Consider the following 14,250-nt stretch of genomic DNA (forward strand, 5'->3'; position numbering starts at 1 on the left):
ATACGTTGAGTAAAAGAGATAATGACATTCTTTTGTAAATAACTACAAAAATTAAGGGTAGAATCCTAATAGGGATTCTGCTTTAATAATATAGATAATAAATCTTAAGAGAAGATGAGCCAATAATTAATTAATTATATTCGTGACAGAAAAAAAATTAATTATATAAAACCATAACAAAATGTCTCTTGATGAGCCAATATTAATTAATTATATTCGTGACAGAAAAAAAAATTTAATCAACTATATATGAATAAGATGGAAAAAATCTAAATAGTATTCACTATTCAATATTCATCATAATTGATTTTAAGAAAGATCGAAGCACTTCACTATCCACAACTAAATTTTTCTAGCCGTCATTTTAAAAACCGTTCTTTGGAAGATAGTCATCTCCATCTGTCCGATAGCAGCTTCCCTGCACTTCCAAAATCCGGATAGACCAAATCAACCAAGAAAAGCTTCACCAAAGTGGACTCTGTCTGTTGGAAGACTCATAAAAAAATTGCGTATCGAGACATGAAGAGAGAGAAAACCTTAAACTTGATGACCTTAACCGTAAACAGAACTATTACCTTCAACAGATGTAAAGCGCTTTTTCTTTTCAATAATCTTGTCATAATTCTGAATTTTTTTGGTACCTGCACAGGCGCCTTTCCAAGGCAGTCTAGCAAGAGAAATGAAGGGTTACGAAGGAAATATATCAAATGGAAGGCAACCTAAAGTCGTTGCTGAGGCAAAGTAAATACAAGACTACCACTTGAATCAGTAATGATTTTTTTTTCGAAACCTAGAGCTGCGACGTGGCTTTGCCAAAACAATGTCGTCCTTCAAAATAGCTTGAAGCGAATATGCATGATTGATTTCGTAACGTGCCGGAAAAGAAACGACTGTCAAACCAAAAGATCAAATGTCTTTCAATGTAAGCTGCAGATACAACATTCGTAGTTTCACAATAAGCAAATGGAATTTCAAACAGATGAGAGATTATCTTTCATATTTTATTGGAAGCTTAACCACTCCATAGACCATAACTTTACGATGGTGAATCAAACGCATAGTGTTAAGCACTTCTTGTAAAAATCAAAGAGTATTATGGATATGTATATTCCACATGGGAAATCAACTAATATATATAAGTTAGAACTAATCCAATAATTATCAATTTGTTTTAAGTTGAAAACTCATAATAAACCTGAATCTACCAAAAAGATTGAATCTACCAAAAAGATGATTCGAACGAAAGAGATCATAGTAATTGACTCAATTCCAGAAAATTGCAAACTTTCATTGAAAAAGCAAAGTTTATATTTTAAATTACCTAAACTTTGTGGTCGATCTCACTCCCATCAATTAGCTCGGATGAATTTTATCTTCTAGTGAATAGTGAAAATGCGTCTGGAGCTTATATAAGGAGTAGAGTGCGAAATCTGAGAAGCCATTAGTCATGAAGGTGCTTAAACGGTTTGCAGAGTAGTAATTGATCCCAAGAGTGGGGGAGGTGGCTAGACAAAAGTATTGAAAGCTTGAAGTTATGCTTTGACGTGGGGTTAAAGGAGGCCAAGAGATTTTTCATGTCAAGGAAGAAGAAGAAGCTAGAAACCACATAAGTATGTTAATTAGGCTTCAAATGGGCTCTTTAAAATAATAAGGAAAATCTATGATGGATAAGAAACTGAAGCCCATAATCTTGTAAATTACATGTGAATTATGCTAACATGGCTGGTGGGGAATATTTTGTTCTATATAGACATCCTAAGAAACCTTCAATTTAGTTGATTTTATTTAGTACAGATAGATTAGCATTGGATTAATTAAAGCTGCACAGTGTCTATACTGTTTTTTTTAATTATGTTTTTAGTTATTTAGTGCAAATACTCTTTTTGAAAACGATAGAAATACAAATGATTATTTGAGAAATGTTTGTATTTTCTTTTTAATTCTAGACTGCAACAAGTGAATCTAGCTAATATATATTTAAAATAATATTTGATAAAATGTAGCTAAACATTCAAAATAGCTCAAAAGATTGTTAAATAGCAAGAACAAATAACATAAATATAATTATTTTATTGATTATCATAAATAATAGGGTAACAATCAGTTACATGAGCAATAAAAGAATATAAATAACAAACACATGGAATTAATCATTTGATATTAATATGGGGATGGCATTTAAAAATTAAGAAACGACTGTCAAACCAAAAGATCAAATGTCTTTCAGTGTAATCTGCAGATACAACATTCGTAGTTTCACAACAAGCAAAAGGCATTTCAATCAGATGAGAGATTATCTTTCGTATTTTATTGGAAGCTTAACCACTCCATAGACCATAACTTTACGATGGTGAATCAAACACATAGTGTTAAGCACTTCTTGTAAAATCAAAGAGTATTAGGGATATGTATTGTAACGACCCTGATTTTAGGGCCAAGCCCAATTGTTTTCTTTTTATTAAAACCCTTTCAATTCTACTTCTTTTGTCCCACATTGGAAGTTGAGAAAACCTTTCTCCCTCCCTTCTCCTATATATTAGACGCCTCTTCTTCCCTTTATTCTCATCAAGTCAAAGTATTTCTTTGCGCTTGACAAGTTGTTGTTGGATTATTCAACGACCAGTCACTAGTCAATTTTTCCGGTGAGATTTCCGGCGAGCTTCCGGCGGGATTTTTGGGCGAGCTTCCAGCGGGATTTCTGGGCGAGCTTCCAGCGGGTTTTCTATTGACCTTAGTTGATCATTCCCGTTGTTCGTTTCGGCCAGTTGCTAAGGTGAGGGTCTATTCCTGAACATCTCGTACACGGCTTAGAATTTCGGAAAAGTCTAATTTAATTTCTAATATGTTCCGTTTACGTGAAATCGAGTCTGTCTTTGCTTGCTTAGTTTTAGGTTCTTTGATAAAATGGAATTAGGGTGTTAGATGGTTCAACAATGCTTGTTCATTATAATTGATTATATATACATATATATTACATTGAGGTGATTAGGATGTTAGCCGACCACAGAGACGTAATTCTGGGAGTTGGCCGGGGACCAGTAGATTTGGTGTGGAGATGCTGCGGCACAGCTTAGTCGACCTGTTGTGCCAAAGCTTCGAGGTCGATAAATCGTCTACGGGCGTGTGTTACCGAGCACTTTTTCGGCGGAGATTTTGGCCTGTTAGTGGGCAGCGGGTGTGCACCCCGCTAGGACCATTGTTTGTTTTATGGGTACTTTAGGTACCGTGTTTGACTCATGTTAGGGTTAAATTATATTTATTCGGAGTACTATGTCCGGGTCTATGGATTTCGGGATTAGCATCCCATACCTCACTGAGTGACTCCCCTGTTGCTCACCCCTCTTTTCCCCTTGCAGGTGAACTTGTCGAGTAGTCGGATATCTGGACGAATGGTGTCTTGGGATTGTCGTATTTTATTTCGGTTTTCAGTTCGATTTATTTGATATATTTTTATAATTAAATTTAAAGTTGTATTTCTTTTGAATATATAATATTAAATGTTTTAATATTTGTTCGGCTTTGAATAGCTCGGTTTAATTTGGTATTTTTTTTGGTAAGTAACACGCTGGTCTCGAGAGAGGAGGAGACGGGTGTTACAATTTGGTATCAGAGCGGGTTCCGTCCCGGTTCCGACCCGGGATGACGATTTATGGGACTTGTGTTTCAACGATTTTCAAAATGTTTGGGATTGGGAGTTTTGAAAAATAAAAGTGACACCATTCGGTTTAGTATCACTCGTTAGATATTAGCATTTTAACTCTTTTATTTTTTGCAGGTGAAGACCAAGTTTCTTTCGCTTCTATTGTCTATTATCTTGTGTCCTTCTTTTCTTCGAAGCTGTGGACGTTCTTTCTTCGTCTCTTTGGAATTCGGGACGAATTCCGATTAAGTGGGGGAGAATTGTAACGACCCTGATTTTAGGGCCAAGCCCAATTGTTTTCTTTTTATTAAAACCCTTCCAATTCTACTTCTTTTGTCCCACATTGGAAGTTGAGAAAACCTTTCTCCCTCTCTTCTCCTATATATTAGACTCCTCTTCTTCCCTTTATTCTCATCAAGTCAAAGTATTTCTTTGCGCGTGACAAGTTGTTGTTGGATTATTCAACGACCAGTCACTAGTCAATTTTTCCGGTGAGATTTCCGGCGAGCTTCCGGCGGGATTTTTGGGCGAGCTTCCAGCGGGATTTCTGGGCGAGCTTCCAGCGGGTTTTCTATTGACCTTAGTTGATCATTCCCGTTGTTCGTTTCGGCCAGTTGCTAAGGTGAGGGTCTATTCCTGAACATCTCGTACACGGCTTAGAATTTCGAAAAAGTCTAATTTAATTTCTAATATGTTCCGTTTACGTAAAATCGAGTTTGTCTTTGCTTGCTTAGTTTTAGGTTCTTTGATAAAATGGAATTAGGGTGTTAGATGGTTCAACAATGCTTGTTCATTATAATTGATTATATATACATATATATTACATTGAGGTGATTAGGATGTTAGCCGACCACAGAGACGTAATTCTGGGAGTTGGCCGGGGACCAGTAGATTTGGTGTGGAGATGCTGCGGCACAGCTTAGTCGACCTGTTGTGCCAAAGCTTCGAGGTCGATAAATCGTCTACGGGCGTGTGTTACCGAGCACTTTTTCGGCGGAGATTTTGGCCTGTTAGTGGGCAGCGGGTGTGCACCCCGCTAGGACCATTGTTTGTTTTATGGGTACTTTAGGTACCGTGTTTGACTCATGTTAGGGTTAAATTATATTTATTCGGAGTACTATGTCCGGGTCTATGGATTTCGGGATTAGCATCCCATACCTCACTGAGTGACTCCCCTGTTGCTCACCCCTCTTTTCCCCTTGCAGGTGAACTTGTCGAGTAGTCGGATATCTGGACGAATGGTGTCTTGGGATTGTCGTATTTTATTTCGGTTTTCAGTTCGATTTATTTGATATATTTTTATAATTAAATTTAAAGTTGTATTTCTTTTGAATATATAATATTAAATGTTTTAGTATTTGTTCGGCTTTGAATAACTCGGTTTAATTTGGTATTTTTTTTGGTAAGTAACACGCTGGTCTCGAGAGAGGAGGAGACGGGTGTTACATGTATATTCCACAGGGAAATCAACTAATATATAAAAGTTAGAACTAATCCAATAATTACTAATTTGTTTTAAGTTGAAAACCCATAATAAACCTGGATCTACCAAAAGATGGATTCGAACGAAAAAGATGCTAGTAATTGACTCAATTCCAGAAAATTGCAAACTTTCACTGAAAAAGCAAATTTTATATTCTAAATTACCTAAACTTTGTGGTCGATCTCACTCCCATCAATTAGTTCGGATGAATTTTATCTTCTAGTGAATAGTGAAAATGCGACTGGAGCTTATATAAGGAGTAGAGTGCGAAATCTGAGAAGCCATTAGTCATGAAGGTGCTTAAACGGTTTGCAGATTAGTAATTGATCCCAAGAGTGGGGGAGGTGGCTAGACAGAAGTATTGAAAGCTTGAAGTTATGCTTTGACGTGGGGTTAAAGGAGGCCAAGAGATTTTTCATGTCACGGAAGAAGAAAAAGCTAGAAGCCACATAAATATGTTAATTAGACTTCAAATGGGCTCTTTAAAATAATATGAAAAAACTATGATGGATAAGAAACTGAAGCCCATAATCTTGTAAATTACATGTGAATTATGCTAACATGGTTGGTGGGAAATATTTTGTTCTATATAGACATCCTAAGAAACCTTCAATTTAGTTGATTTTATTTAGTACAGATAGATTAGCATTGGATTAATGAAAGATGCACAGTGTCTATACTGTTTTTTTAATTATGTTTTTAGTTATTTAGTGCAAATACTCTTTTTGAAAATGATAGAAATACAAATGATTATTTGAGAAATGTTTGTATTTTCTTTTTAATTCTAGACTGCAACAAGTGAATCTGGCTAATATATATTTAAAATCTATTTATATAAAGAAGAGTTTAATCTCTCCTCATTCATCCACGTATAACTCCAGCTAGGAAATCCAATTAACAAGACAACAACACGTGTCCTATTCGCTCAACTCTGCGTTTCATTAACAAGTTATCTATAATATTTGTGGGCTTCTTTTGTTGGACTTTTATTTTACTCAAGTTGTCAAACCTGATATGGAAAAACGCTTATCGTCTTCATCGTCTTCTCACAAAATATAGGATTCAATCTCCTCCGACAACGACAACGAAGTTCATATCCTTCTCTGACACCAACAATGGAGTTCCCAAATTGTCAAGAGATTAAAATCGACTTTAAGGATCTCTTCGTGTTTCTTCAATGCGTCGATTTGTCTTCCACATAATCAATCAAAACGTTCTGATTACAGATTCATCGGTTTGATCACCTTCTTAACTCCATTGACCCACATCAATCACGATCTGACATTCAATGCAAATTTTTCTTCTGGTAGGCAGTGTATCAACACCTATAAAAGGTAAGCCTTCTTCCCTTGCAAATCATCCTCTCAATCCTTGAAAACAACTTAGAAAACTTAGTTTCTGTGAAACGGCCATCTCTCCTTCTTTCTGTTTGAAGTCAGCTTGATGTTCTTCCACCATTTAGTTTTACTTCATTCATATATATTGTGTAACGTTTTTTTGATTCATCGGTGTCGTTTCTCTGTAGTTAGGTGAGTCCGACAAGCGGTTCAGTCTAGCTAATGGTTTGATAGGCAAAACTCGAGACATGTATCTTGAGATTACTTTCGCTATGGAGACTCAGGTTGCAAAGATAGATCCCACCTACAAAAAGGTAAGGCTCATCCTCGCTACTCCTACACATTTCTATCCAGATTTAGATCAAATGTGCTCCATTGACTGTTTTTTACAGATTCAGCCCCAAGTGTGACACGATATATTCCCCTGAAACGAGGATACCAATGGGAAAGGTGTTGTAGTTGGATTTTTCAAATACTTTTTTGAGTCTAGAGCAGAATGATCTGTGACCACAACAGCTTTCTTATACATCAGGAAAACCAATCTGGTTGAGCCAAGGAAGAAGTAAGGCCAAAAAGAAAATGGAAAGACATGCGAGGGCATATCAAAGCATCATCTTTGATCTTTCAGAACCAGACATTATCCCTCAAGAATCCCACCAAGAGCCTCTTGCCTCCACTGGAACAACTTCTTTTTTGTACGTTGTCATTTCCTGAAGAATTATGGAAGACTCAAGAGAGAGCAAGAGACGCGAGTGCAGGTAAAAAAATCAATTTGCATACATTAAATTGCATTAAAGTAAACTTAAATGCTTCCACCGGAGATATTTGTTTTTCCTTTTGTGTAGTTTGCATTCCAGATGAAGAATAGAGAGCTCCATCATAGTTGTTTTGTAAGAAAGAGATTCGCTTAGGAAAATGAGTTGATGTGTAAATTTGGTTTATTTTAGTTAACATTTCTATTTTGACACAAATGTAAAAGATGAAATAAATAACATGTATAATAAAAAAAGATAGCTTAACGAAGTAATTAATTTTTGGGTAAGTATGCTAACGTATGTGAAGCTTCAGATTTTGTGGGAAAGCATGGAAATTTGTGCTACAGGCAGTTGCTTGAGAAGAACAAGCACTTTATCCAGGAGCCTGCCACTGTAGAGAAGTGCCAAGAGTTGTCTAAGCAACTTCTTTACACCCGTCATGCTAGGTCCCTTCCTTACCTCTCTTCTCCTTATATGTCTATCAATGTTTTCACAGTCATACGACCAATTCTAGGTAGTGAGAGATATCTTTCTCAAAAACCCCATCCTTTTCATTTCCTTGATTGAGATGTAAGATAGCCATGAATGCTGCTTCTGCAGACATGGAGAAACTTGGGTTATGTCCAGAATAGTAACATTTATAGTTCTCAGTATATTGCATCTTCTTTGATGATGGTTTTAGATCCTGCTGCATTTCTTAGTCTTGGAGCTTGGTTCATATAGAGAGAATCTGTTCCATCCATCACTAGCTTTATTTCACTATGAATTGAAGAGTACTGGGATCGAAGTTTATGTGAAAAAAACAAAATTTGAAGAGTGTTGGGCAGTGGGCATTAGCTTTTATGTGTGGCTTCTTTACTCAGTATCTGATACTCTTTCAACTTCTTATTTTTACAGCAATCCCAAACGCTATGAAACTTTCTAGACTACGCAAAGAACTTATGGAAGAACAGAAGCGATCTGAAGGTAGAAGATGCTGGAATCGCTGCATTGTTTGGTCTTGAATGCTTTGACGGGTACTGCACAGGAGAAATCACCGGCAGAGGGTTCACCTTCACCGGTTATTATTGAAAGAGAAACAGTAACTTGACAAACATTGTGTGCAATCACTTGCTCCATATTTTAGTTCCATGATTCTCTGTATCAAAAAAAATTCCAGTTCTTTTCCTGAAGATTTGGTGCTGAGAACATACAATTTACTAAACTCTGAGATAAGATTGAGATCAATAAGAACATGAATTTATACATGAAGTTTCTTTTATTATCTATTTGAACCAAAAAAAAGCATTAGTCTTACTTTTTTTTGTAACACAAGCATTAGTCTGTCTTAAATGATATAAAAATAGAACCAAGTTTATTTGCAATCTATTTGTAACCAAAAAAAGCATTTGCCGTTGTGTATACTTTATTTGATTAATAGTGTTCCTTGGTTCCATTCGGTAACATAAATAACTCATTCTTTTCTTTTTTTTTTTGTCAAAGAATCATTCGATTCCAATAAAACCAGTACTAAGACATGGCCACAAGGAGTTCATACAAAAGAAATCTTGAAAGGAAATTAAACTAACAACATCAGTAGATGCCACAATTACTAAACCCAGCAGGGAAAAGAAGAAATAATGAGTGTCTGCTTAGCCATCAGTAGAAGGAGGATCAATACTCCAAGATCCAATCAACTTACAGGACCACCACCTCTACTTCTGATCGCAATAAAAACTGAGCCAATAGATATGCAAGTAGAAGCTCAGATGAGAGACTAAGCCTTGAGGGTGAGTCTGGGAAGGAGGATAAAGACCAAAACATTAATCTGAACTTGAGGGATTAATGAAAATCCATGAGTTAAAACCTTGAATACTGCAAGTTCTGATTTTATCCACAATAGTGGCCTGAGAAGAACACAGCATAACTTAAAGTCCAACTCCAAATGATGAATCCATACCTATTCAAATCAATGACAGCCCATCATACATCTAGGTATTGTTGTGTCTCCAATAAACCCTAAATGAAAACCATCTTGAAACAGGGAGCAAGGCATAACTCCTCTGACTAGAACCAGGGACAAACTGAACATGGATGACAAGCACATACACGTCACCATCAAACTCTATTTTTTTTTTTTGAATAATATGTAAAATTTTGTAACATCCCAAGTTGTGATATGTGGAAAGGCTTAACAAAATTGATTTGGCTACCTATGTCACCAAAGTCGACTTACCTTTTCCGTCACACATCAGTTTAGAACTCTAGAGTTAAGCGTGCTTGGGCTGGAGTAGTGAAAGGATGGGTGACCTATCGGGAAGTGATTTGCGATACCGTGTAAGTGAGGCCAAAGCACGGGGAAAGGTCATGTGGTGATTGCATGGTCAGTAGACAAGACTCTAGAGCCTTGGAAAATTAACGGATCGACCGCCGGATGGGATGGGGTCCACGGGACGAGAGAGCGGACGTGGGTGGCCCATTAGCCGTGGGCGGGTCGGGGCGTTATAAATGGTATCAAAGCTGGTTTAGCCGTCTCAGTTCTAACCTGAGAGGCGTCTTGGGACCTGTTGTGGGGCGCAACGAGGACGTTGCGTTCTTTGAGAGGGGGTGAATTGTAACATCCCGAGTTGTGATATGTGAAAAGGCTTAAGAGAATTGATTTGGCTACATATGTCACCAAAGTCGACTTAACTTTTCCGTCATACATCAGTTTAGAACTCCAGAGTTAAGCGTGCTTGGGCTGGAGTAGTGAAAAGATGGGTGACCTATCGGGAAGTGATTTGCGATACCGTGTAAGTGAGACCAAAGGATGGGGAAAGGTCATGTGGTGATTGCAGGGTCAGTAGACAAGACTCTAGAGCCTTGGAAAATTAACGGATCGACCGCCGGATGGGATGGGGCTCACGGGCCGAGAGAGCGGACGTGGGTGGCCCATTAGCCGTGGGCGGGTCGGAACGTTATAAATTTATTCAGAAAAATTATTTTTTACAACCTTAGCTACTAGAAACAGAGCATTTTTTGCTGAGAAAACAGAGCACTAGGTGAAACAAACTATCTTGTGGAAAGCCAAAGTTGTATACTGATTCATAATCACTATTAAAATTAAATACATAATATATACAGAAAATTACAAAAGTTAGTTAGATACTCTATTAATACATAACTATAAGCAAACATAGGTAATATATATAAGCATATAGTTTTAATATTGAAAAAAAATTCCATAAAGAATAGTTTATTTAATATTTAGATACAATAACATGTATAAATTCCAAGACTCTAGCGAAGTCTACAGAAATCCAAGTCTTGATTATCGAAAATTAATATTTTATAGCATCACTTGCTCGAGTGTGAGCCAAGGTTCAATTGTGCATAAATTGTTTGACTTTTTGATCTGCGATACATATTATTCTCTTTTGTATTGCACATTACAGTTTTATGAACCAGTGATCTTCTTTCGGAATCCACTATGCTACTGATAATTGCTACAGCAATCACTTTTTCTATTCCTACCACCCATCCACCCGGAAACCTTTCGAAAGTTTGTTCGACCCGAGCACCCCGCCCGAAGGGCGGGCCTCCCCTAGTAATTGATAAAATGTAGCTAAACATTCAAAATAGCTCAAAAGATTGTTAAATAGCAAGAACAAATAACATAAATATAATTATTTTATTGATATTATCATAAATAATAGGGTAACAATCAGTTACATGAACAATAAAAGAATATAAATACCAAACACATGAAATTAATCATTTGATATTAATATGAGGATGGCATTTGTAGAAATTAACCATGGCAACGTTCGATAGCCTCACAACCTCTTCTATAAGGATTGGCTTGTACCTTCTTGCAGAATTGAGGGTGTAGTTTACTGCAACCGAATTCGTGATCTCCATGACGAAGGGCATCATAGCCTATGTATCTTGTTGCCTCAACATTGGTTGCTGCAAAAGCCAAGAACACCACAAAAGCTAGAGAGAAAATAATTTTAATAGTTTTAGCCAGCCCCATACTATTATAATTGTTTGTTATTTTTTATTTTCCAAATAAATTAAATATATAAATCGTTTATAAGAGAAACTCTGATTAGGAGCTCAATTATTTTGTATTTATATGATTTAATTGTATTTGAAATTTGCTCTGTGGTTATAAAGTAGAGGTTATTGGTGCTTATATAGTAGACAATAGATGTGTTTCAAATAGTTATTTTTAGGATGATGATTGATTACAACCACATAATTTTTAGTAAACGGATAATTTTAGTATAACTTAGTTAGTTGATCTTTTCTCTAAACTAGGGGATGAAAACATTCTATATCTGGCAACGGCATATATAATTAGCTTTTCCCGTTCAAGATTAAGGTTGTGACTGGATAGCATCGTTGCTATAACAATGTGGAGTGAAAGAAAAGTTTGGTATAATAATTCTAAATTTGTTTAGTTAAGTTAAAAATAGTTTTCTTAAAAATCAAAACATTCTATATATTGCAACGACACATTTAATTATCTGTTCCCGTTCAATATTAAGGTTGTGACTCGATAGCATCATTGCTATAATAACGTAGAATAAAAGAAAAATTATGCGCTGTTATTCTAAATTTATCTAATCAAGTTAAAATAGTTTTTTGTTATTTTTTTACTTTAAAATATGCTAAAAATGGAGTAATATATCACCCCATTAAGTCAAAAGTAAAAAAAATTCTCATTTTCACTTTTTCCGATTTCAAGTTTTTTCCATTCTCTTAATTAATTAGTAATCAAAGCTTAAAGGTGATTAACAAATTTAAAGGCACTCGTGAAGGCGACGAGAAAGGGGACCTAACCTATGTTTGAAGCTCTTTCCGGCAAAGGATCCATCACATATCTCAGTTTTAAGGTTCAATGATCATCATGATGGGGATTTCAGGTTTCTACAGTTTGGATCAGTCTGTTATTGTGGTTTCAAATACAAGAGAGAGAAAGATTTTGTGTTGTGGATCTCAAGCTTGGCATAACATCCCAAAACCCAAACTCAAAATTTTATTGGGTTTAGAAGGAAAATCCGTCAGATCCATAACCCGTTAGGATTAAATCTAGGACTCCTATACCATTTTTTGATAAATAGAAACCTCATCTAGGGTTGGGCACAAGACCAGAATTTGTTATGTTGCGTTTATTTGCGACTTGATTTACCTTGTACGAGTAATAAATTTTTTGACTTGTACTTGACTTGTTAAAAAAAGTATTTGTTATTTCGAGTACTTTATCAAAAATGAATTACTCGGAAGTTACTCGTCTTAGTCTATTACTTACTATTTACGAGTACTTCTGAACTATTTACGAGTTTTTTCAAAATATTTAAAAACTACTTACTAAATAATACTCTACTAGAAATAGACATGAAAGTTTGTTTTGCATATTCTACTTAAAATAACATGTGAATTATTACTTTAAACGAAATATTTGTTCATATTATAAGGAAGACAAATAAGAAAATATCTTCTTTAGACAAGTAATAACAAGTCATATAACTAAACTTTTAGTACTTGTTAATATGTAATACTTGACTAGATGACAACGAGCATTCAAAACTCAAGATGGATACAAAACAAGTTACAAGTATAAAAAAAGTAACCAGTATTTATGTCCAATTTTAAATGCAAGTAAAGAAAAAACAAATATGAACAAATAATTAATAGATCATGTAACAAATACTAGTAAATAATAAAACAAGTTCCATGACATAACGAGTCAAGTATTAAAAATAATAATGATACTTAACTTGGTATTACAAATAATGAAATTGTCAACTTGTTATTTGCCTTGACAACAAAGAGTATTTGAATTTTCAAAGCGGATACAAATCAAATAGAGAGTTTAAAGCGAGGAACGAGTAATTTACGCCCAGCCCTAACCTCATCTCTCATTTTCTTTCTATTCAGGAACCAGAGTGAATTCCTGGAAAAAAAATCAGAGACTAATAGAGAGAAAAAAAAGAGCAACTCTGGGCATTTTGGCTTAATTCTATTATCATATGAAAAACAACATATAGAAACCTCAACGCTTACGTAGACAAGATTTTGTTAACACCAATCCAAAAAGAAGACTTTGGTCACGGACTCACGGGTGTTTGTTAATCAGGTTTACAAAAAGGCATCATATGCTTCCTTATAGTTACACAATTAACTATCAAACACCATCTGGATCAAATCAAAAGAATCTTCACCGCTCTGAAGATGAAGTGCTAATTGTCGGTCTTTTACCACCTGAAGCAAATCAAGAAGACTAGATGATTCATGAGAAATTTGACACTAAAGATCCCCAAGTGAGATTCCTTTTGTGGATAAGCAAGCATACTCTTCATATAATAATCTAAGTTGTGATTAAAGCCTGACTTGAGAATAATTATGCAAACAGATTTGTTTCTAAGGACACAAGTGAAAGATTTAACGTAGTGCCATTACTTGTTAAGGCCTTAGAGGAGGAGCCAGCGGCAACTGATAGACGAGAAGGTCTGGTTTGGCTCGGTGGTTTCAAATATTGTCTAACCCAAATCATGTGAGAGATCTGGTGAACTCTTGTGAGGTTGTGAGTTTTGGTGAAGTTTTGTGACATCTTCTTTCACCTGTGTCTTTTTTTCTTCAATTTATTCTTCTTTTTGGTTCCTCATTTCAATACTCCTCCTTCAAACTTGACCATACAAAATCCAGAGGTCAAGCTTGGAACCATGAAATCTTGTTTCATTAAAGACCCAAATGTGGAAAAATCTTGGGATAAAACAACACAGTGCAATCTCCCTGGCCTAGGGACGGAACGTGTCTATGAGTCTTACGACCATCTTGCAAAGGTAGTCTTACCAATACCCGCAGGGCCACAAGTTCCAACTATCTTCATCATCATTTTTTATAATGTAACAAATCGAGCATATTCTTCAAGTGTGCTTTCATACCCACCACCTTCATGTCTTCAAAATCGTTTAGTTTGTTTGAAACTTCTCTGCCAATCATTTCAGTGAGATCCCCTTCATTGTCCCTTATAACGAGGGAGAAAAAGAGAGAATATATAAATAAAAT

At 35.7% G+C, this 14,250-nt stretch overlaps 1 protein-coding gene, 1 long non-coding RNA gene and 1 pseudogene across 2 annotated transcripts; 1 reads left to right on the forward strand and 2 right to left on the reverse strand.

Annotated features, from left to right (window-relative positions):
* Positions 1–6,133: 6,133 nt before the first annotated feature.
* LOC108825161 (uncharacterized) lies at positions 6,134–8,462 on the forward strand (annotated as a pseudogene).
* A 2,383-nt stretch (positions 8,463–10,845) lies between these two features.
* LOC108828076 (protein RALF-like 9) lies at positions 10,846–11,334 on the reverse strand. Its single transcript, XM_018601634.2, has one exon. The coding sequence runs from the start codon at positions 11,207–11,209 to the stop codon at positions 10,985–10,987; it is 225 nt and encodes a 74-aa protein (XP_018457136.1). The 5' UTR covers positions 11,210–11,334; the 3' UTR covers positions 10,846–10,984.
* A 1,643-nt stretch (positions 11,335–12,977) lies between these two features.
* On the reverse strand, positions 12,978–14,244 carry LOC130505503 (uncharacterized). The gene is made up of 2 exons (XR_008941711.1): positions 13,642–14,244; positions 12,978–13,443 (listed from the first exon to the last, which is right to left on the reverse strand). It is a non-coding gene; the product is annotated as an uncharacterized LOC130505503 (long non-coding RNA).
* Between the last annotated feature and the right edge of the window lie 6 nt (positions 14,245–14,250).

This window comes from Raphanus sativus, unplaced genomic scaffold (assembly GCF_000801105.2).
Source record: "Raphanus sativus cultivar WK10039 unplaced genomic scaffold, ASM80110v3 Scaffold2326, whole genome shotgun sequence".
NCBI lineage: Eukaryota > Viridiplantae > Streptophyta > Magnoliopsida > Brassicales > Brassicaceae > Raphanus > Raphanus sativus.

Bases quoted from the DNA above. Each gene is read 5' to 3' on its own strand.
- LOC108828076 (XM_018601634.2), bottom strand. From the start codon at position 11,209: ATGGGGCTGGCTAAAACTATTAAAATTATTTTCTCTCTAGCTTTTGTG.